The 25,295-nt window shown below is 42.1% G+C and overlaps 1 protein-coding gene across 10 annotated transcripts in view; it reads left to right on the forward strand.

The window, feature by feature from the left end:
- Positions 1-25,295, forward strand: part of SENP6 (SUMO specific peptidase 6) — a 187,038-nt gene that overhangs the window by 137,993 nt on the left and 23,750 nt on the right. For all 10 annotated transcript variants that reach the window (XM_045010858.1, XM_045010854.1, XM_045010861.1 and 7 more), the window contains 6 exons: positions 7,972-8,201; positions 8,747-8,853; positions 8,939-9,055; positions 10,047-10,169; positions 10,502-10,594; positions 20,703-21,142. In XM_045010858.1, the coding sequence (XP_044866793.1) occupies positions 7,972-8,201; positions 8,747-8,853; positions 8,939-9,055; positions 10,047-10,169; positions 10,502-10,594; positions 20,703-21,142 (1,110 nt within the window). The remainder of the gene's footprint in view (positions 1-7,971; positions 8,202-8,746; positions 8,854-8,938; positions 9,056-10,046; positions 10,170-10,501; positions 10,595-20,702; positions 21,143-25,295) is intronic.

Below are 25,295 nucleotides of genomic sequence, written 5' to 3' on the forward strand. Positions count from 1 at the left end.
GCGATGGGGGACTTTAACTGCTCAGACATCTGTTGGAAAAGTAATTGTGCAAAACAGAACATTTCCAATAAGTTCTTGGAATGTATTGTGAGCAAGTTTGTTTCAGAAAGTTGACATAGCCACCAGGGGGACAGCCATTTTAGACTTGATTCTGACCATCAGGGAGGAATTGATAGTAAATCTGAAGATGGAAGGTAATTTTGGCGAAAGTGATCATGAAATGATAGCTCTTCAAGTAGTGTCCTATGAATGCTCCACTTCAGGTGTGCATGTGCCCCATGCACCTTCGATTGGGGATGGATGTCAGCAGCATCTGTTCGGCCTGTGCATGCTTCGTGCCTCAAACTCAGGCTATATACGGCTGCACAAGTGAACCACCCTCTGTTCCTTCACACCAGCCTTGGCCTAAGACAGAGCATTTAGTGTGTCCGCCTTGAGCATGCCTCTGCTAAAAGGGTTCTCTCTTTACCCCCCTCCCCCCCACACACCCACCTGCAATCCTGCAATTTCGAATTGCAAATTATCAGGTGTTCATGGCAAAATATAATTACACAAAATTTGCTGCTTTTATTGAGCACCTTCTACCTGAGCAAAGAGCAACATTAGACCGTCATTGCAGAGACACAATTACTGGCCAGGACATTCCTTCAGGTGGCGCTAGATGTGGCAGACACAGTGGCCCATTCCCTCTTTGGTGGTAGTTATGTGTAGTGTATTCTAGCTTCAACTGTCCAGCTTTCCCAGAGAGGTCCAAATCACTGCAGAGGACCTCCCTTTGATGGTCTGAAGTTGTTTTCAGAGGCCACAGATGAGTCCCTGCATACTTTGAAAGCCTCCAGGACCATTTGGCAATCCTGGGGAATTTACACTCCTTACACATAAAAGAAAATATAGTGGGTCACAGACTGCCCAGAGAGCCCATCCTATCCAATTATCTGAGTTCCAAATACTGATTGAGCCCCCCCCCCCTGAATTCCTAGGAATTCTCCACCTCAGTGCCTGATTCCTTGATGGTGTGTGGGGCCAGAGGCTACCTGTTCTACCAAGTACAACAGGTGTTGTTAAACAGTAGGAAGGAATATACCTGAAACACTTACTTTCAAAAGCAGAACAGATTTAGCTCATTGGTGTAAACTCCGACTTGCAACTGAATCTTCTGCGCTCTTGGTTATCTTGGTACCTGAAGAAAATAGGATTACCAACCAGCTCGGTCAAGGTTCACTTGGCCACCTTTCATTCCCCAGTGGAAGGGTTCAATGTTTGCTCACCCAACAACCTTAAGGTTTGTCAAAGCTGTGGGGAGCCTTTTCCCTCAAGTGAAAGACTCTCTAATCCGGCTTGGGATCTCAGTCTAGTTCAGGGGTCTCAAACATGCGGCCCGCGGAGCTCCCCAGGGGAGCTCTGCAGGGGCCCCCAAGAGAAGAGCGGAGGCTCCCGCCTCCGCCCCTCTCCTGGAGCCTCGGCGCATAGAGCGCCGAGTCTCCGTCCAAGCGCCTGAGCCCCGCCCCGAGCCGCGTGGGGAGGGGGCGGGGCTGGGAGCTCTGGGCTGAGCGCTGCGCTCGGCGTGGAGCTCCCAGCCCCGCCCCCTCACCACGCGGCTCTGAGCGGGACCGCCGGAGACGCGCTCGGGTAAGGCGGGGGGGGAAGCGGGACCCGCCGGGGCCGGGCCCGGGCCGGGGGGTGGGGGAGGGAAGCGGGACCCGCCGGGGCCGGGCCGGGGGAAGGGAAGCGGGACCCGCCGGGGCCGGGCTGGGGGGGGGGAAGGGAAGCGCTCAGGGCTGGGGCAGAGGATTAGGGTGCGGGGGGATGAGGGGTTCATGATGTGGGGGCGCTCAGGGCTGGGGCAGAGGATTAGGGTGTGGGGGGATGAGGGCTCTGGCTGGGGCTGAGGATTAGGGTGCAGGGTCCTAGTGCCTGCCCTCCGCCAGTACTGGCAAGGCAGGCTTCCCTTACCCTGAGCCTCTCCAACCCCAAACCCTCAGCCCCAGCCAGAGCCCTCATTCCCCCCGCACCCTAATCCTCAGCCCCAGCCCTGAGCACCCCCACATCATGAACCCCTCATCCCCCTGCACCCTAATCCTCAGCCCCAGCCAGAGCCCTCATCCCCCCACACCCTAATCCTCTGCCCCAGCCCTGAGCGCCCCCACATCATGAACCCCTCATCCCCCCGCACCCTAATCCTCTGCCCCAGCCCTGAGCGCCCCCACATCAAGAACCCCTCATCCACAGCCCTCACCCCACACACCAAACCACGTCCCAACCCCAGAGCCCCAGCCCAACCCTCTTCCCTAGCCCTGAGCCCCCTCGCATCATGAACCCCTCATCCACAGCCCTCACCCCACAGCCCAACCCTTTTCCCTAGCCCTGAGCCCCCTCCTGCATCATGTACCCCTCGCCCTCAGCCCCACAGCCCTCACCCCTGCACTCCCTCCTATCCCCAAACTCCGTCCCAAAGCCTGCACCCCCACCCCCTGCCGCAGCCTGGAGCCTGCATCGAGCACAGAGCCTGCATCCAGACCCCCTCCCCCACCCAAACTCCCTCCCAGAGCCTTAGGCAGTAAATCTAAGTGCGTGTTTTGTCCTTTGAGTGAGGTGCATTACTGAGTGTATATATTTATTAAAACTGTGCGCGCTTAGGGGAGGAGGTGGAGAAGAGACAGGGCAGGGGCGGGGCCTCATGGAAGGGGTGGATTGGTGGTGGGGCCAGGGGCAGCAAGGGGGCGTGTCAGTGATGCGGCCCTCGGGCCAATGCACTAGTCCTCATGCGGCCCTCGGGGTCATTTGAGTTTGAGACCCCTGGTCTAGTTCTTACACACCTCACAACACCTCCCTTTGAACCAATGGTGACCTGCTCCTTTCCTAACCTGTCATTGAAAATGACCTTGGTAGCCATCACATCAGCCCAAAGAGTTGAAGTTGGGGCTTTTAATGGTAGACAATCCTTTCACAGTATTCAAGGACAAGATTTCATAGCATTATAGGACTGGAAGGAACCTCGAGAGGTCATCTAGTCCAGTTCCATGCACTCATGGCAGGACTAAGCATTATCTGGACCATCCCTGACAAGTGTGTGTCTAACCTGCTCTTAAAAATCTCCAATGATGGAGATTCCACAACCTCCCTAGGCAATTTATTCCCGTGCTTAACCACCCTGACAGTTAGGAAGTTTTTCCTAATGTCCAACCTAAACTGCCATTGCTGCAGTTTAAGCCTACTTCTTGTAACAACCTTTTCTATACTTGAAAATGGTTATCATGCCCCTTTCAGTCTTCTCTTCTCCAGACTAAACAAACCCAATTTTTCCAATCTTTCCTGCTGAAAGTGCTAGCTTGTAAAACAATCTAGACTTTAATCTCATATTTAATGTCTATATCTCAGCACAGTTCTTAAGTCTGTAATATAAAATAAATAATAGTAGGTTAAAACCTACTTTACTTTCTTGACCATTTCAGCCTCTCACTCAGAGATGAGCCTATTGATTTCCCATAGGGCATATTAGACAGATTCCTAACATCTGGAGTTATTCTGGATACCTGCACAGTTTGAGCCCTTGTGAACCAAAGATAACATTTTTAATTGAAAACACATAAGTGAAGAAGCGTGATTTGAAAAGTGTTTCTTAAAAGTTAGGGATGACCAATTCAGGTACCACAGAGAGAGGTGCTTCAGAAACAACTTGGATAAATCATGTTTCTTAGCGATTTGGGTTTACAAGTGAATTACCAAGGTGTTTCCTAATGATGACAAGTGTTTCTCATAAACTTCCTCATATGTTTGTACTTTGTTTATATATTATATTACAAATTGTTATATAAAATGCACTTTTAAAAAATTGAAAGGGCATCCAGATAAGTAGTATCAGTAGCTCTTAACCACCTCAGTCATTCTAAGCCCAAACAATACCACCAAAACTCATTTAACGTCTTCTGCTACTTTAAAATCCAGTAGCAACAGGGGAACCAACAAGACTCCCCTGGTCATAAACCTTAGTAATGAATGAGCCAACACTCCCCTTTCATGGTATGCTGATATGTCTGCTATTTTTGCTGGTTGGTTTGAGCATCCTTTGAACATCATTTCAATCTTATTTGGGTTATATAGTATACATCAAATTGCTACTAAATCATACGGAACAGTTTAGTAGCAAATTTTAAAACTCCCCCAAAATATTCTCTATTTTAGGGTGTGTCAACACTGGGGGAGGTGGGAAAAACCACACAGCAGGAAGTCTCAGTTCCCGAATCAACGAACTAGGGCTCATGCTACAGGACTAAAAATAGCAGCGTAGATGTTCCCACCTGGCTCCAAGACCCAACCCCCATTATGAGGTTGCAGAGCCAAGATTCCATTCTGAGCAATAATGTCTGTGTTGCTATTTTTAGCCCCATAGTGCGAGCACCACAAGACAGTCAGTTGACCCGGGTTCTGGGATTTGCTTCCGCAGAATTTTGTGTGGGTGGTGTGTGTGAGGGTTCCACCCCCCCACCCCCCCCCCCAGTGTGCACAGCCAATCTGTGAAACTCATTACCACAAAAAATTCACTCATTCACTTTCATTCTGGGCTCTCATGTTCTTTTCATTAGGGAAAGAAAGAAAAGATGTGCCTGTTTGGCTAATGATTCAAGGGCTGGAAAAAATGCCTGATGGTGAGAGGTAGAAGGAGTTCAATCTGTTAAATTATCAAAAAATCAGAGGTGACTTGGTACTTACATACTTATCGTCATGGGAAGAAAATACTGGGTACTAAGGGCTCTTTCTTTCAGTGAAGAAAGGTATAATAGGAACCAATGGCTGGAAGTTAAAGCCAGACAGATTCAAATTAGAAATATGGCACAGATTTTTGACGGAGGGTGACTAACTGTTGGAACTGCCTACCAAGGGAAATGGTGGATTCTCCATCTCTTGATGTCTTTCAGTCAAGAATAGATGCCTATCTAAAAGATACATGCTTTAGTCAAACATAATTTATTGGACTCCGTGCTGGGGTAACTGTATGAAATGTTATGGTCTATGTTATGCAGGAGTTAAGAATAGATTATCTAATGGTCTCTTCTGGCCTTAAAATATGAAACTTTCAAAAAACAATCTTGGATCTAGTTTCATACTCCTTTTCTCTGAGTTAGTGACTAACTAGGCAGGGCCCTCCTTACTCATACACAAACTATGCAGCTGTATATGGCACCAAGAAATCTGGGGCACCAAATTGGCCCAAATTTCCTAGTGCCCTACACAGCTGTGTGCTGCTCCAGTAGCCAACCTGATTCTCCAGCTGGCTGAGCCATCCAGGAAAGCTGTCCCTGTTCCTGCCCCATGCCCACTCCACCCCTTCCCCATAGCCCCTGCTCCTGCTCTATCCCTGCTCTGCCCCCACCCCGCCTCTTCCTGCCCCACCCCAGCCCCGCCCCCACTCCACCCCTTCCCCTGAGCTACGTCCCAGGGGACTGCAGCAGGGCTCAGGTGTGACATGCACTCACCGGGCAGCAGGAAGTGGAGTGACCTGGCCCCAGCCTGCTCTGCGCCACCGGTGTGTTCCGGGGTGGCAGTTCCACCCTACCCCCCAAGACTGCTCCTGCCCCCCACAGACCTTGGTCACAGCCCCTCCCCCCCAAAAAGGACTGGTGCCGGCCAGCTGTGTAGGGCACCAAAGTGTCTAGGAACAGCCCTAGGGTTACTGTAATGTTTAACAGGACAGACTCCTAAACTCCTGTACTACAGTCTGGTTCCTCCCAAAGTGGCTGCAGATATTCCAGATTTCTAGAAGCAGGAGAGAGCATGAAGAGTCTTTCCCAGATACTCCTTCTAAACACAGAAATTTAATCTGGTATCATCTAGGTGCCTTTTTCCTTTGCAGCCATGTCTGTTTGGCCGGGTGGGGAAGGGGATAGACAGGGTGGACGTTTGAAATGTCACATAGTAATAGATGAGCTGGCACATTGCTACAGCTCGTAAGAGAAGGCAGGTGGATTTATTAGTAAAGAAATTACAAAATCAACAAATAGTGGAAATCAAAGTATGTGATAAACTTCAGCTAAAGTCAGTTTACTTGCATGTTGCATTCTTAACCCTAATCCTTTTGGTTCTTTGTCAATTTAGATTACAAACCTAATTTAGATTATAAATATTTCAGAACGGGGACTTGCTTATTCTAGGTCTGTAAAAGTGCAAGCACATACATATACACATCCTGGCTTATGATTCTCCTCTTATACCAGATATACATTGGTGTAACTCCATTGATTTCAGTGGCATTGCTATTAATGAATACTGTTATTGATATGGGAACAATTAAGCCCCCTGTCTCCAGATATAAAACGATGGGGTCTAAATTAGCTGTTACAACTCAAGAAAGAGATCTTGGAGTCATTGTGGATAGTTCTCTGAAAACATCCACTCAAATGTGCTGAGGCAGTCAAAAAAAGCGAACAGAATGCTGGGAATAATTAAAAAAGGGATAGATAATAGGACAGAAAATATCACGTTGCCTCTATATACATCCATGGTACGCCCACATCTTGAATACTGTGTGCAGATGTGGTCACCCCATCTCAGAAAAGATATATTGCAATTGGCAAAGATTCAGAAAAGGGCAACAAAAATGATTAGGGGGTATGGAACAGCTTCCATATAAGGAGTGATTAATAAGACTGGGACTTTTCAGCTTGGAAAAGAGACGGCTAAGGGGAGATATGATTGAGGTCTATAAAATCATGACTGGTGTAGAGAAAGTAGATAAGGAACCATTGTTTACTTCTCATAACACAAGAACTAAGGGTCTCTAAATGAAATTAATAGGCAGCAGGTTTAAAACAAATAAAAGGAAGTATTTCTTCACATAATGCACAGTCAACCTGTGGAACTCCTTGCCAGAGGATGTTGTGAATGCCAAAACCATAACAGGATTCAGAAAAGAACTAGATAAATTCATGGAGGATAGGTCCATCAATGGCTATTAGCCAGGGTGGGTAGGAATGGTGTCCCTAGCCTAGGTTTGCCAGAAGCTGGGAATGAGCGACAGGGGAGGCATCACTTGATGATTACCCGTTCTGTTCATTCCTTCTGGGGCACCTGGCATTGGTCACTGTCGGAAGATAGGATACTGGGCTAGATGGACCTTGGTCTGACCCAGTAGGGCCATTCTTATGTTCTTTTTATACTGATATGAAATTATACTGAAATTACAAGACAACGAAAAAAGAGAAAATGTGGGTGACTTGATAATTTCATTTGCTTTTTAATGAGGTCCAAGTTACAGAGAAAATGTTGTATTTTAAAGTATGTTAGGACCTCTGACTTTGTGTCTTTTTTATTTATTTGTATCAGGTGTGATTCTCCACATTTCCAAATGATGAGGGTAGTATTTTGCAATACTTTGCACAGGTGTAAATGGCTAGGCAGAGTGTAAGACATGGGCGAATAAACTGATTGTAGTGGGGGTTTTTTGTTTTTTTTTTTAAATCCTCCAAAAATATACTCCATGTATGTGCATAATATGGCCAGCAAGCAATTATCACACTTTCTGTTCTCTTTAACAGTATTTCTTCCTCCCACCAGTACACATCATTTTATGCTGCTGCTGCTATGAGATTTTTTTAGAGTGAGAAATCTATGCATGTTTGTATTTTAGATTATCTGTATTTAGGATAACTTTACCATGCTAAACAAACTTAGGCCAAATTTTTCAAATCTAGATGCATATCTTTGTGCATTAATTTTGAACCTTGTAAATCAAATGTGCCTGATATTTCAGAATACATAAGAACACACAATACTCATGGGATTTGTAGAGGTTCTGCACCTGTGAAAATCAGGCTTAACTTTGGGAATCCAAGTTGTAAAATTTTGTCATTACTGTTTTAATGCATTTCTTTTGACTTAAGGCTGTTTAGCATCAATAACTTTCAAACAGGAAAATCCAGATCGATTTTTATGCATTTTTAAGTAAATTGACAATTGTGTGTGTTTTTTCCTTAGATCCAGAAGAACAGTACATTGTTCTGATTTTTGAGACTGGCCTTGATGCTCATGGAAATACAATATTTGAAAAAATTGTTGCTGAGATTGGTATCAGGAATAATATTTCTGATTTCTTTGTGAAAATTCCATTTGAAGAAGCCAATGGTAGGCTTGTGGCCTTTACAAAATCCTTGGAAGACAACTCCAAAGGAAGTGCTGCTTCTCTTAAAGAAAACAAAATAAAAAATGTAAATATATTTTGTTCTGGATCAAAGCTTTACTCTAAGTTGTGATATCATTTGATTTATAAATACTATGCTTAAACTGTGCTGTTTCACTAGGAACAATGTCTTTTAGTATATATTTTTTTGTCTTTCTAGCTTTTAGTTCAAATATAACTAAATGTGTTACATTAGTACAATTCCAGAAGAGGATAAGTATTTTGCTTGACTGTTGTTAAATGTAATTAGTGTGTTCTTTTCACCGAATGTAACTCCCTAAGAGCTTGTAGAATTTTCAGCTATCACTTGAGTTTGTCTGCCAGTCAGACTGACATATAAGTACCATAAATGAATTAAAACTATTTTTCTTCCCTTTGTTATGTTAAATGGATCTTTCAGACCATGGTACTCATGATATTCCTGTCAAGAAAATGCCTCTGCTTAGTCTCTGAGAATTTTTTTAAAACAATAGAACATGTTGTCTCCTTGGGGGAATTTACAGGGATTTAATAATTTAATTTTATGAACTTTGAGTGTACAGTTGGAATAAATATTATATTTATTTTTATAAGGTTGTCTCTGAATCCAAAATACAGCTGCGAAATGCACCTCCGTTTCAATTTTTTGATGATGATGAAATTGGAGAGCCACATACAGTCTTTATCGGTCCTATAGAAAAGTAAGATGCCTTTCTCTGTTTTTGCAATGCTTTACTACTTTCTGAGGAGTTTCATATTTATTATTTAATGTATTTTTCTTTGCAGGTTGATAGTTTATCCACCTCCTCCTGCTAAAGGTGGTATTTCTGTGACCAATGAAGACCTCCATTGCCTAAATGAAGGAGAATTTTTAAATGATGTTATTATTGATTTTTATTTAAAGTAAGTTTTGTTATTTCAAGCTGGTTTTTAGCATCTCCTCGCTATGGCTCTGTAAAGTTCTGTAGGTCAATTAACATGACTTGGTTTCAAGCCATGTATGTCTGCCAGATTTAAAAGTTGAATCGTTATTTTGTTAAAAGGTTTTTAATCTTATGCTTTATGTCCTGTTTGACACGTATTTAATTTGAAAACAAGATTCTGCAAAGCTTCTGTATAAGAGAAAAAACAGTGATAACTAAGTAGGGAAGAAATATAACCTTAGTTTGACCTTCCTCTCTTTAAGATGAATAAACATGTTCAGAATTTTTCTATGCACTAGAGCTGAATTTCATTATTTTGATTTATAGAATTTGCTAATCAGAAGTCTTTTAGCAGCCCCTTAGAATGCGATTTTTTTAAAATGACAGTTTTCAACCTATGGTATTAAATGACATAATCATGTGACTGAGGTTTGGTGCCTAATATGTAGAAGTGTATGTATATATATAAATTTAATATATTTATTAAAAATATATTTTAGAGGAAAAGAGAAGACAGAGAGCTTCAGTTTTAGAATGTTAATTTCTATTTCTTTTGTAACAGAGCCTCAAGGTTGCTGCTTTTTATTTGTACATTGTGTCAATGGACCCATTAACTAATAAGTTTAAATCTTCTATGTGCTTTGATAATAAAATAAATTAAACAGAAACCCATAATAAAGGACCAACTCAAACCCACAAAAAGTAATGAAATTGCTTGAGTAAAAATGTTGCCTTAAAGTGTGGGTAGCACAGCATTTGTTAGTTTCACTCTAGTTAGTTAACTGAGCCATGACACTTTTGCAGTTCATTCAAATATAATGAAGGGCACCTCTTGGGTGGGCACTGCTGTCTAGTCAGTGTGGCCACTATGTGGCAGACTTTGTCAGCTAGTAGAGTAACACAGAACTTTACATAAAAGAACTGCAGGAGTTTTAAAAAAAAAAAATAATAGGATATTTTTCTTAAAACAGGTATTTGGTCCTAGAAAAACTGAAAAAAGAAGATGCTGACAGAATTCATGTGTTCAGTTCATTTTTTTATAAACGCCTTAATCAAAGAGAGAGAAGAAATCTTCATGAAACTGCAAATCTATCGTAAGTGTGATGTATTAAGTGCAAACACAATGAAGGCCATTAGAATAGAGACATAACACAAATAAAACCTGTCAAAAAAAATATGGAATTGTATTTTAGCTGCTGATGCTAGCCAGAATCTCGGAAGTCTTACCCAAGAATCATAAATGTAGAATATGCACTACAAATCTTATGAAACTTTTTCCACCAGTGCTAATATCATGAAAATATCCAGAAAGGTAGTCTTATATTAAAAAAAAAAAAAAGAGTCCAACAAAACAAAGATTACATGGTGCCATAAAATATTGTACAATGATATTGAATATTTATTCTCTGCTGTTGGTGTCTTACAGAGTACAGCAGAAGCGACATGGGCGAGTAAAAACATGGACACGGCATGTTGACATTTTTGAGAAGGATTTTATTTTTGTTCCCCTTAATGAAGCGTAAGAAAGAACTTCCTTTTATTAATTTTATACAGTAGAAGTTGTTTGGATTGCCAATTTTTAAATGAAAAGCATGCTTACAGTATTTGCACTTGAAGTTACAGCAACCTTCCCCATTTCATATGTTGAGTGTTCATCTCAAACTGGTAAAAACTTTAAAAAATGAAAGGACAGTGCAATTGTCATAACACATGAATTATTAGGAAATATGAAGATTGAGCAAAAATGAGACCGTTTTCATGAAGGAGATCTTATTTTTCACCTAGCTTTATTTAAAACTTTCTCTTCTAATCTGGTTTTAGTCAGTACTGTTGGGTTTTTAACTTTTTACATTTTTTTTTAACTGATGGATTATGAGACCTCCTAAGGCATTGAAGTTGCCTGCTCTTGGTTCCAACGGGGCCATGCCCCCACAGCTGATAAAGTTTATTATTTATATTACCATAGTACCTAGGAGCTCTAGTCTTGTGCTGGGTCCTGAACAAACAAAAACAGTCCCCTGTTCCAGGAGTTTGCAATCTAAGTATAAGGCAAGAGATAACAGATGGATACAGACAGATTGAGGAGTTCAAGGCAACGGAGAGACAGCTTTGGTCAACGTAATAGGCAGTGAGGCTGCTGGTATGCAGAAACAACAGTCAAGTTTTTTGTAGGCATCACAGTAAAGGAGAGTTTTAAGGAGAGATTTGAAGGTAGGTAATGCAGTGGTCTTGAAGATGTTTTTGGGGACTGCCTCCCAAACATGTTGGGGTAGCATGGGAGGAAGCTTGAAAGTACGTTTGAAAATTAACAAGTGGGCAAAAGAGACTACTCTTATGGGCCAATTGGAGGTGAATACTGACAGCTAGATAGCAAATGAGAGTTGATAGCTAGTGTGGGGATGGACTGTAAAGGGCCTTAAATGTGAATACCAACACGTTAGATTGGATAGAAAGCAGGGAACCAATGAATGGACTCAGAGAGGTGACATCAAAGTGACAGGTTAAGAAAATGATCTTTGCAGCTGTATTCTGAATGGATGTGAGTGGGGTAAGATAGCATTTGTGAAGGCTAGAGAGAAAGATGTAGCAGTAATCAAGATGTGAGGTGATGAGAGTGTAACTGAGAGTTTTAGCTGTGTGGATGAATAGAAAGGCTGTATCTTAGAGATGTTATGCAGAAAGAATCACCAAGATTTAGATATAGCTTGGACCTAAGGATCTAGAGACAGGTCCAAGTTGAAGGTTAGGGCCTGAGGCCTTGTCTACACTACAGGGGAAATTTGATCTAAGCTACCCAATTTGAGTTACCTGAATAGAGTAACTCAAATCGACGTAACTATGATCCTACTTACCGTGGGTGCACACTACACAATGTCAACGGGAGATGCTATCCTGTGAACTCCCCCTACTCTTCTCAATCTGGTGGGGTATAGGAGTTGACGGGAGAGCTATCTGCAGTTCACTAGACCTCCTAAATCGACTGCTGATGCATCGATCGCAGCTCGTTGATCCCCCACAGACAGTTGGAGAGCAGGCGTGACGGTTCCTTCAGAGGGCATATTGAAGGAATGACTAGAGAAGTAGGAGGAGAACAAGGAGAAGCAGAGTGACAGAAGCCAAGGGAGGACAAGATTTCAAGAACATAGTCAACTGTGTAAAAGGTGGCTGATCAAGGAGCATTAGGATGGACTACTAGTTCAGAAGCTATCTGTGACATGGGAGAAGGAGATGTGAGTTGTAGAAGGAGAAGGGCGGAGGGGAGAGGGAGAAGACTGTTGTATTTTGTCAGTTTTCTCTTGGAAGAAATTGCCAAGAATCTGCATGGAGAGGGACGTGGAGGCAGTTGAAATTCTTGTCGCCTTTGCTTTATCTAGGTGTAATTATTTTCCTTAATATTCTTTTTAAACCATCACCTTCCTTGTGTAAGAAGGCAGACTTAGTGTAAGTCTATACAGCAAAGGAAAACCCGAGGCTGGCTCTTGCCAGCTGACTTGGGCTCACAGGGCTTGGGTCCTGGGGCTGTTTCATTTTCGTTTAGACTTCCGGGCTTGGGCTGGTGCACGAGTCCTGTGAGTCTGAATCGACTGGTATGGGCCAACCGCAGGTTTTTCTTTGCTGTGTAGACATACCCTTGATGACTTGGGCTCAGGGTAAGGGGCTGTTTAACTGTGGGGTAGATGTTCAGGCTCAGGCTGCAGCCCGAACTCTGGGACCCTCCCCCCTTGCAGGGTACTGGAGCTGGGCTTGAGCCCAAATATCCACATTGCAGTTAAATAGCCCCTCATGCCCAAGTCAGCTGGCACAGGCCAACCGCGGGTTTTTAATTGTAGTGTAGACATACCCTTGGTGACTTCCTAATGATCATCAGGGAGTGTTAATGTTAAGTGCTTCTCCAAGGACAAATGCATGTTACCTTCTGCTCACCTAACTTCCATCAAAATGAGCAAAAATATCAAGGTCATTCCCAAACTCATTTCCCCTTTTAGAAACATGAGTGGTTACCATTAACTCTTCAGCCAACTTTTTAAGAAAATGTAGACACTTATGGGAAACTACAAGTGGAATAATATAAAGAATGAAAACTTCGACTAAGAACAGTGACATATTTATCACAAGTAGTAGCTTTCTGAATGTTTGGAATACAAAGGGTGAGATTCTGATCTATGATCTTATCGAAGCTGCCCAAAATCTTGCTTGTATGCAAAAGGCCTATAAAGAAGCTCCTTAAGCCATTTTCCTCTTCCTTTGTGCACTTGTTCAGTGGTTGGCCCTAAAGAGGCCGTATGATCTTGTTGACTGAGCACAGGACAATGAATCTGAATTCTATTCTTCTCTGCCAATGGTTTCATAGCTGCAAAGTGAGAATAATTCTTAATCCTGAAACATACCATTGAGCTTGAAGTATGCTTATGAGCTTAGTTAAACATTAATTTGCACTGAACTTTGAAGATATCAGGTATTAAAAGGCCTTGTCTATATTAGAGAAATTTGGACTGCTGGCATGCCTGTAACATACCTGTGTGTCCACACAAACTTACTCAGATTGGTTCACAGACAGTCACACACTTAGATTGCACTTCCTCTGGTCAAGGCAAGTCACCATGTTGGGCTCCACTAACGTAATGCTAGCTGATTATGAAGCAAGTCTTGGAAGAAGCCATTGTATGAGCGCACTCTGCCATGTGGCCCAAGGCAGATGCCTGGGCACTTGAGAGAATCTGAGAGACAAAATGGTTGTTGCAGCTGAAACTCTGTAATTTGGTACTTCCTTGTCCCTGGAAAGCAGAGTATTGCTTGCTCTGAGAAACAGAGTAAGGAAAAAAATAAAAATGTTGAAGGTCCAATCCAGTATGGGCCAAGGTAACATCCACTCTGGGGCAGACATGAAAATGTCTTTCAATGAACTAGTCCCTGTCATTGGGCCTTTTCCATCTGTGGAGTCTGACTGTTGGACAGCTTCTAGACACCCAGCATATGGCTTGTAAGGATCTGAATGGAGGACACCATTAGGATGGTTGAGTCCAAGGCAAGAGAGATTTGAAAACCAAGTGGTGCTGGAGACCATGCTGGGATCACAGGACCTGTTAAGAATTTCTGGAGTTGGCAGTGAAGATTGTTCAGGCGGAAGAGTACTCTGGAGATGAGGGGACTTCTGTATAAGGTATATGAACTTTTGTTTTATTTCATTGCCATAATTGTGAAACTGACAGATGCAGTCTCAAGTGAAAGCAGAAGTCACTCCTACCATGCTCTCCACCCTCTGCAAGTGTCCTCTCTGCCCTGATAGTGCTGCCACAGCACAGTGGCAGCTTTTTATGCCCTCCCCATTCATCCAGCTTTGCTCCACTAGATTCCAGCAGGTAGGCAGCTCTCTCTAACCTTCTTCCATTTGAGACTGAATGGGCTGTTTCAAGTAAGGCCAAAGTTTCTGGGAACTAACAGTGGCTAGCTAAGTCATGCCACATGTCCATATGCAAAATTGTAGTCCAGTAATTTTAAAAGTCAAACACTGAACTACAGAAAATATAAAAGTGTAAATGTAAATGTAAAACTTCATTGCAACAAGCTAGGGCATCTTAGTCCTAGCATGTACTTGCATTGTATCTGATGTTTCATATGCCAGGCTAAGGTTTCAGTTCAATTGGCTACCTAGTTGCAAATGCATTTCATTCTGCTTTTTGCTTAATTCATATCAAAATTTGGGTACAAGCTCATTGTTTGCACGCAATTAGAGCAGTTTGCTAACAGCTACAGTCAAGGGGCATGGAATCTCAGATCTTGTATCCTCTTCCATTGTCCTTACTGCTATTCATAAAGAACTGGTCAATATACAATTTTTGTACTGCTATAACTGTCAGTTGCAGGTGTTGGTTTGTTTTTAAATTGATAGTTATATTACTATAACTCCTAATGTAGATGCAGTTAGACTAGTATAAAAGTGCTATACAAGTATAGTTTTTTCCCATACAGGAGGAGTAATAAACTACCCTGTTATAACTGCATCCATCCAGGGGGAGTTGTACTGCTTTTCAACTATACCAGAATTATTAAAGCAGCACAATTTTTGTGTGTAGACAAGGCAAAGCAGTAACCTAAAGTAGAGAATGTATTTTTAACTAACAGTTTTTGAAATCTGCAAATTTTTGCCAATTCAGACTATTGTCTTCACCATTCAGACCAGAAGATGATGCTAATATACCTGTGGCCCTATGGAGCCTTCTTATGTGTGTTTAATTTTGGAGCATGTCCTTGAGTTATTCTCATGGATTATAATTTAAGTGTGACTTTATCCCTCTGTCCCCCTTGTTATTTGTTTTTGTTTTGTTTGCTGGAGACTTAACTATAAAGGTTATTTTGAGATGCCTGCAATAAATGTTTCTTTAGTCCCTTTTGAAATATACCACACCCCTATCAAACCACTTCCCTGCCACCACCACACACTTATGTGCAGTGGTCCCAGTAATCCAGCACCTCTTCCCAATGAGCCATATTATAAATGTTAAGTATCCGACAAAGTGGGTATTCACCCACGAAAGCTCATGCTCCAATACGTCTGTTAGTCTATAAGGTGCCACAGGACTCTTTGCTGATTGTAAATGTTGTTAGTGTTGGTTTATGTCCCTATCATTTCAAATCCCAAGACAGACTGTGCCATTAATGACCTAATGCATATTAAAACTCTCCTTCTCACTTTAGTGACTACTATTGCACCAAGAGCATCACAGAGCAGAAAAGAAACCAGGAATCCAGAAACACAAGTAGTTGAGTGCTTGACCATCCTCTGGGGAAGGAAAGTGAAAATGAGATCTTAATGTTTTGGTTTTGGTTTGGTTTTTTTAAGCACCACTCTTACCGAGTTTGAGGAGCTACATACCAACATTTTATTTTTTATTTTTAAGACAACTGATTTAGACAAGAGAACAGAGTATCAATGAATAAATATACATCGTGATAGAGGAATGAAGCTGCAGGAGCAAGAGGTACATGAGGAGTTCCTGAAAGAATACTTGCAGGTGCAAAGGCAGCAGCAAGCACTTTTATCCCAACAGTAGTCCTCTGCACTTGTTAAATGTGTACCTCCTCCTCAGGACAATGCTATGGTACAGGAGAGCAGCAGCTTTTGTTGGGCTGCCACCTAAACTCGTATGCTCCTTTCCATATGTTCTCATACCACTCCACTTGTGCCAGCAATCAAGACAAAGAGAACGGGAATCCCCAGAACATGACTTTCTTATCTCTGCAGTCTGCAAATATTTCATTGTTGCTTTTTGTATTTTCTGTGGCTGCTTTTTGCAGTTGTTGGCTTAATAAATTTGATTTGTGCCTTTTATTTCTCTGTTAAGTTGATCTATCAATCATACTTCAATTTACCTTCTATACATCACCATTTCACTAGTCCCTAGCCTCCCTTATACAGACTCCTACATTTAAAAAACTGACAAAGAAAAGCATATTTACTATATAAGGTGAAATTCACCATTAACAAAATAAAAAAAAAATGTATATCAGCAAATACCAACAGTTAGTATCATAGAACTGGAAGGGTCCTCGAGAGGTCATCTAGTCCAGTCTCCTGCACTAAAGGCAAGACTAAGTATTATCTAGACCATCCCTGACAGGTGTTTGTCCAACCTGCTCTTAAAAATCCCCAGTGATGGAGATTCCACCACCTCCCTAGGCAATTCCAGTGATTAACCACGCTGACAGGAAGTTTTCCCTAATCTCCAACCTAAACCGCCCTTGCTGCAATTTAAGACCATTGCTTCTTGTCCTATCCTCAGAGGTTAAGGAGAACAATTTTTCTCCCTCTTCCTTGTAACAACCTTTAATGTACTTGAAAACTGTTATCCTGTCCCCTATCAGTCTTCTCTTTTCCAGACTAAACAAACCCAATTTTTTCAGTCTTCCCTCATAGGTCATGTTTTCTAGACCTTTAATCATTTCTGTTGCTCTTCTTTGGACTTTCTCCAGTTTGTCCACATCTTTTCTGAAATGTGGCACCCAGAACTGGACAAAATACTCCAGTTGAGGCCTTATCAGCGTGGAAGAATTCCTTCTCGTGTCTTGCTTACATCCCAGAATGATGTTTGCTTTTTTTTTTTTTTTTTTTTTTTTTTTTTTTGCAACAGCGTTACACTGATGACTCATATTTAGCTTGTGATGCACTATGACCCCCCAGATCCCTTTCCACAGTACTCCTTCCTAAACAGTCATTTCCCATTTTGTATGTGTGCAGCTGATTGTTCCTTCTTAAGTGGAGTACTTTGCATTTTGTCCATATCAAATTTCATCCTATTTACTTCAGACCGTTTCTCCAGTTTGTCCAGATCATTTTGAATTTTAATCCTATCTCCCAAAGCACTTGCAAGCCCTCCTTGGTATTGTCCACAAACTTTATAAGTGTACTCTCTGTGCCATTATCTAAATCATTGATGAAGATATTGAACAGAACCGATCCCTGCGGGACCCCACTCGTTATGCCCTTCCAGCATGACTGAACCACTGATAACTACTCTCTGGGAACGATTTTCCAATCAATTATTTCTGTCTTTCAGGTTCCATCATGTTCAATCCCCTACATCCTCCCATGTATTGGCAAAATATGAGCCCAAAGCATCTCTGATCTGATTTGCATACATATTTCAAACAACGTTTGTGTAAGTCTCAGCTTCAGGTTGTGCTTCCCAGCTATGTTTATAAGTGCTGGATGCTTTGAGGCCTCCTTACTGTATAGTCTGTTAAGCACTTCTGCCTGGCATTCACAGATGTGCAGAATACAACAAGCAGATATTAAAAAAAACCATGTTGCCAATTGTACTGTGATTGCATGTTAGACACTGCCATTTTGTGCTAAGTCTTCCAAGTGCACAAGGATGGCTTTGTAATGAAAGCACTGAACTGGGAATCAGGAGATCTGGGTCCCAGCTCAGCCACAGGCTTTTTATATGACCTTAAGCAGCCATTTAATCTCTCTTGTCTCAATATTCCATTTGTGAAATGAGTATTATAATAGTTTCTTACCTTTTATAGCAGTGTTGCAGGGTAAAATTATTTGACAGCCATTCAGCTGTTCTGGCGATGTTCATATACATGCTTATATAAACCATCCTGCACCTGCTGGATGTGTAGTTGAACCAACTTCTGTCTGCATTGGGGTATGTCTTTGTGACCCAGGTAAGGGAGTGGGTTTGGAGGGTCTCTGGAAAATCACTGTTAGGATCGAAATCCAGTTAATTTCAGTGATGTAGGAAGGGAAGTGTGTCCTTCAGTCTGTTCCTGAAAAGTGCAGAGTTTTTAAAAATTCTTGCATGATGTATATTGCCTGGCACCTCTGTTGAAGATCTAGGAACCAACTATGATGATCTAGTAAGACTTGCATCACCCAAGCCTTTCCCTTTAAAGTACTCCTGTTCTTGATGGAGTGGGCACAGAATGCACACTTTCTTTTTCTTCTGTAACTGCAGCACAATTCAGGTGAACCAGTTACTCAGATCTCTCAACGATCTTAGACATATTTGCTAGTTGATAAATTGCATGTAGAGACCCAGTGCAACAGCATACACCATGAACCTACCAAACCAAACTGATGCCTGGGGTAATCATCGTGATTTTTCTGTGGCCAGCAGAGCTCTTTCTGGTGGTCTGATGCCACATTTGTAAGGACTTGCTCCCCACAAAGGCACATAAAAGTTTTTGGTGTCTTAGGAAGATCTGTAGTCACTGCTGTTCATACCAGGTCTCACCATCACTCTGTGTCAGGGACTAAACTTAGTGCTCCACCTGGTTAGCTCCATCTTGAGGAACAGTTACTCCAAGGACCAGGAAACACCTGGAGACTCCTTCATAATCATATAGCATAAATTCCAATAATTGCTGATCTTATTTGACTCTACTTTATATGTTGGCAGTACAACTGACAAGACCTCTGCTAGGCAGCCTGAGATGATTCACTTTTGTGGAGTTACAGCCAAAAAGAGCAAACTCTAACTATTTGCCCTGGCCTTCATTTTGAGGATATATGTCTTCTCAACTGCTGAGTTTCTGATGGAGTTGCTGGAATTTGACCATCTGCTTCCAGAAAGCCTTTTTGAAATCTCCCACAAGCCACTGTTTCAGGGAGTTTCTTCAGGAACTGTGGGATAAGTATACAGGAGACAGTTGAACTGGAATGGCTGAGTAGAGGACTGTGTGGACACAGGGCAGAATTGACCTCAGAACAGGATGGATGGTTTAGACACAACTACTCAGATGCCATTTACAGCACTACAATCTTACTGGTTCAGCTGCCAGTGGTTCAACTATCCAGTGTAGAGACAGCCTAGAAATCAAAATTTGAAACTGATGTTACTTGCATTCAGATGCTAGTAAACAATCAGTCTGTTTATAGAGTTGGCGATAAAGTATACCGTTAACAACACACAAAAACAACACTTGACAGATGCAATACTGGAATTTGGCATAGTATCTGCAAGTAAAAAGCTTATGGTTGTGCATCTAGTAAGTGCTGGAAGGAATAAGAAATGGGATAAAATGCAAAAGCACATAAGTGTGATTTTCTAAATAAAAAAAATTAGGAGCCTAAGTGCCATTGACTTTCAATGATACTTAGGCTTTCTGAGTGCCCAAGTCACTTTTAAAAATGTCCCTTAAGTGCCCTGGGAGTCTAAGTACATTTGAAAATTTTACCCAAAGTCAATTATTTTCTTAGCGAAAGCCACTAGTTAAAACTCTTCAGCTATGGCTGCATCTGTATAAAGCTCTGTTTTGTTTGTGTTACAATAGTTCCAGGAGAGCTCAATCAGATCACCTCCAAACCCCCAATCTCTAATTTGCTGTCACTCCATGTGTGATTGTGTGGAGGTGCAGGTTCTCAGTAAAACTTGTAATGGCAAAGGGATGAAACACCTACTGTGGGAGAAACGGGGGTTTGAATTTCACCTGACAAGATTTGTTTCTGGGTTGGTTGGTTTGTTTCCCCCCAGTTTTTTGGACACTGGAGTAGAGGAAGTGTAAACTCTCTTCCCCTATGGCTTCACACACTGGTGGTGTCCAGCATGGTCTCCACTTCTTCCTCTGTTTTTCCTCCACCAAACATTACTTGGTATTGGAAGAGGTGTGTGGGATCATACTTATAATTAGAGGGTTTAGGGAGCTGGGGATTGTGGGCTGGCTATGCCAGCAACAGCCAAGACTGATTAACTGAACATGCAGGCTGGGCTGCAAGCACAGAATCTCCAGGAAAAAAAGTGAGATGCAGCTGTAAAATATCAGCTCTGCAGTTAACAAACTAGTCCATACTGGAGGAGAAAAAAATAAGGAAACATATTTAAACTTCAGAGAGGGAAAAGGAGTTATGAACAATGAGTGACAGAAATATCCAGACAGTGTCCCTGTTTAACTAAACATATACTATTAATGAGTTTGGTGGTGGCTAGCTAAGTACATGGAATAATTCTGCCTTCAGAGAATGTTATGGATGCTTAAAGCAAATTTGTTCAGGAAAGTGGAAAAACAAACCAACTCCCATCCCCAGTAGTTGTTGCTAACTACAATTTTTGCCACTTTATTTTTTGATAACTTTAAACATTAAATCAGTATAAACTTACTAATTTATTTTTCTTTTGCAGTGCTCACTGGTTTTTAGCTGTCATCTGTTTTCCTGGTTTAGAAAAACCCAGATATGAACCAAATCCCCACTACCATGAAAGTGCACCCATGCAGATAAAAGCATCCTCTTCAGAGAGAGAGAGCAGCACTCCATCTCCTTTGCCAAATGAATTGGATTCATCTTCACAGAGTTCTCCTTCCAAGTTTACAGTAAAGAGAACACTGAACAAAAAACTTCCTGTAGCTTTAACTGACACAAACAGGGAAATGGAGGACAGTGAGTTGCTATATTGTAGAAGAAGCCCTTGTAGGGGAAAAAGTGGAATTAAAAAAGTAAATCAAATAGACAGTGATTCAGAAGAACCTAGGACCGTGGAATCTGCATGTCATAAACTTGATCATAGGACTGCCGACGAGAATGGCATGCAGAGTGAATACACAACTGCTGTACAACCTATGGGTATGTACTTTTAAAATCTATTTTGATTACTTAAGGATGAAAGATTCAGAGAGTTCATATTATCAGAAGAAAGGTCTCTCAGCTGTGGAACCTTGGTTCTTCTCTCCTGTACGTATGTATTATTATACAATTTCACATACTTTTTTCTGCATTCAGTGCGCAAGATGGACAACTCAGGAAATGAGGCTACTTAATTTTTGTATCCTCCATCTATCAGTGTATGGGCTTCTCCCCATACCTGCCTTACCACACATCATATAATCCATGCATGAATAAAAGGTTCATTTCCTCATGGGCTTTCTGAGGTATTTAACACTTTTAAGCATTCGTGTGAATGCTTCATAAAAGATGATGTATTTATCTTTACCATTTCACAGATGGGCACAGCCAGAAAGATGAAGGCCAGCATTTTCAAAAGTGTTCACTAATTTTTGGGTACCACAGTGATTGGCTGACCAATTTGACACCACCAACCTGACTTTTATCTGAGACTCCTGTAGTGGCAGGGAACTGATTAAATGCACTGGGCCAGGCACTGTTGAACCAGAAATCTTTCTGGAGAGACTTTGGCGCTAGTGCCTCAAAGACTTGTGTTATGATTAGTCCCATTGACTTCAACTGGATTACTCTCAGTGAGCAAGTTCAGCACCTGCATAAATCTTTGCAGAATGGGGCCCTTGATCTTTCTGATAGTATTACAGAATGAGTGAATGGTGACAATGTAGTAAACATTATGCAATTTAATTTTAGTAAAGCTGTTAATACTATCATGAAATATTACTTTTAAAATAACATAAATTGTCTTGGTTAAGAACATCTCAAAACATTCAGTTAGTTTCCAGAAATGGTAGTCATAAATGGGAATGTATTTGAATTGAGAGAGATGTCTAGTGAGGTAATACAGAGATCACGTTAGGTTTGATCTTTGTATGCAGGATTAGGGCGTTTAACAGATTTATTTTTTCTAGGTTTTACCAGGAATATAAATTTGGTTATTCTATAAAGATAAATATGTACGAAACTTCAAAGTTTCATTAAAATTTGATTGTATAAAACTTTAGTGCACAATTGCTGCAGTTGTGTGGCTTTCTGTTTCTTTCATTTCCTTTCTGTTCCAAGCAAGAGACTCCCTCAGCTCTTCTGTCAGCATCATAGTGGAAAGGGAAGAGGAGGAAGAAGGAAATGCGTCAAAATGTATTATTACATATTTGATGCCTGTGAATTATTTCTTAAAGATCGATTTAGACTTAAGTGCCTAAGACACTTTTGAATATGGGACTTAAGTCATGTAGATTGGTTTAAAAATTGTACCCATGTTCTCAAAAATTAAATTTGGACAAGTTTTTAGCTTGCTTATGCAAAATAGCTGCACCTTCAACCTTATTTAAAGGGAATAATATTTCAAAATGCTGTACTAGTGGTAAAATTTATAATGGCTGGTGAATGTAGTGGCTGCTAAAGTTAAGACTTCAAAATAATTTCTAGAACCACCCCATCTTCATATGCTGCTAATTTCCCTAATTTTAGCCTTTGTGTTGTGTATTTGGTTGTCGTGGTAATGGAATCTTGTGTTGCTATGGCAACTGAGTCAGATTATTAGGGGATAGCCCAGCCTGTTTGGCTGGCTGGTTAGTTCTGTGTGTAGCAATAAATGGCTGCTCCAAGGTTTACAGCAGTCTAGGAAGAAATCACCGGAGACATAAAGTTGTTGCCCCCAAGGATATAACAACGTGGCGACGAGGATGGGATCTCTGTGCTACCCCAGCAACAGAAGGAAGTAGAAGTTAAGGTATAAAAACAAACAAACAAACCTTGTTTGCTGCTGGAAGGGGGTGAGAACTGGCTTGTTTGCTCTGACTGTGCAAACTGAAACTAAAATCATGGCTACACTTACAGGGCCACTAGAACCTTTTGAGAAGACTATAATGCAATGGCATGTGTACACTGAGCGTTTTGAGCTTTTTGTTGTTGCAAATGACATTACAGAAGAGGAAAAGGGGCCAATATTCTTAAGTGTTGTAGGGGCTAAGACCTACTCCCTGCTATGCAGCTTTCTACACCCTGTTAAGCCAGAGACCAAATCTTACAGTGACATTGTGGAAATCCTGGGGTCCCATTTTTCTCCAAAACCACTGGTAATTGCTGAAAGATATAGGTTCCACAAAAGAAACCAGAAAGAAGATGAAACAGTTGTACAATTTGTAGCAACTTTGAGAAAGCTTGCAGAACACTGTGAATTTAAGGAGATGTTAAATGAGGCCCTACGTGACAGGTTAGTGTGTAGCCTGCACAGTAAAGCTCTACGGAAGCGCCTATTGACAGAGGCTCAGCTTACCTTACAGAAGGCCATTGAAATTGCTGTCTCCATGGAACTGGCTACAAAGGAGGCACAATCCATCGGTGCATCCCCTAGGGTGCATAAGGTGTCACAAGAACCTACCCACAAAACTGTGGGGAGTCAGGAATGTTACCGCTGTGGTAAGCTGGGTCACTCTACATCAGAATGCTGGTGTAAGGACCTGGTGTGTCGACACTGTGGCAAAAAGGGACACATTGAGTGTGCCTGTAAACAAAAGAAAAAGAGGCCTGTGGTCTGGCTGACCAAAAAGGGAAATCTGCATACCCTAGAGCAGACCCAGGATGACCAAGGAGATACCTCCTCACAAGAAGAAGAGCCACTCCACGTTTTGTCTTTGGCAGTGGGCTCACATGAATACTGGGTAACCCCGTTGTTGGACGGAAAACCTATACACATGGAACTGGACACCGGTACAGCCGTTTCACTGGTCTCAGAGACTGTGTATAAAGAAAAGCTACAGCATCTTCCACTTAAAGCAACAAAAACAGTGCTGAAGACGTATACGGGAGAAGCTGTGCCCATGTTGGGCACTACTGATGTTAAGGTGGAGCTCAATGGACAGGCTGCTAAATTACCACTGTTTGTGGTGAGAGGTAATTACCCAGCCTTAATGGGTAGGTCTTGGCTTAGGAAGATCCAGCTGAATTGGGCAGAAGTGCACCGAGTGACTAAAGAAGAAACCGGTCTGACCACTATACTAAGAAAACATGCTACTGTTTTTGGAGAGGATCTGGGAAGTATGAAGGGAATCACTGTGACATTGAATATTAAACCTGGCAGTCAGCCAAAATATCTGAAAGCCAGAACTGTGCCATATGCCATCAGGCCGAAAGTCGAAGTGGACCTGGAGTGCCTGGTCAAAAATGGAGTCCTAATGCCAGTTACCCATAGCCCATGGGCAACTCCTATTGTTCCAATAGTGAAGAAAGATGGCTCCCTCCGGATTTGCGGTGATTTTAAAGTCACTGTCAACCCAGTGTTATGTGCAGAGCAATACCCGCTTCCCCGCATCGATGACCTCTTCGCAGGCCTGGCTGGGGGACAAAAGTTCAGTAAGATTGATCTGAGTCAAGCATATTTACAGATGCACATTGATGAAAAGTCCCAAGAGCTGTTGACTATTGTGATACATAAGGGGCTTTATCGATACTGTCGCCTACCCTTCGGAATAACATCTGCTCCCGCCCTGTTCCAGAGGGCTATGGACCAGATCTTGTGTGGCTTGCCAGGAGTCCAGTGCTATCTGGATGACATCCTGGTCACTGGAAGGACTGAGGAGGATCACTTAAAGAATTTAGAGGCTACCCTACAAAGACTGGAAGAGTATGGACTGCAAATCCGCAAAGATAAGTGTGAATTCTTCCAGCCCTCTGTTGAATATTTGGGACACATCATTGATGCTACAGGTCTTCGTAAGGCCCCTGCCAAAGTTAAGGCTATTGTGAGGCTCCCCCTCCTCGAAATGTTAGCCAGCTTCGCTCGTTTCTAGGACTATTGAACTATTATGGAAAGTTTATCTCACAGTTAGCCACACTGCTAAAACCACTTCACGAACTCCTTGGGCAGAACAAGACCTGGAAGTGGACTAAAGCCTGTGATGTTGCATTTAACAAAGCTAAGGGTGCATCTGACGCACTTTGATCCATCCTTACCCCTACAGTTGGCCTGTGATGCATCCCCTTATGAAGTGGGAGCAGTCGTGTCACACATTATGCCTTCGGGAGAAGAAAAATCTATTGCTTTTGCTTCATGCACTCTAAGCAAAGTGGAAACTAACTATGCCCAAATCGAACG

Source organism: Mauremys mutica, chromosome 3 (genome assembly GCF_020497125.1).
Source record: "Mauremys mutica isolate MM-2020 ecotype Southern chromosome 3, ASM2049712v1, whole genome shotgun sequence".
NCBI lineage: Eukaryota > Metazoa > Chordata > Testudines > Geoemydidae > Mauremys > Mauremys mutica.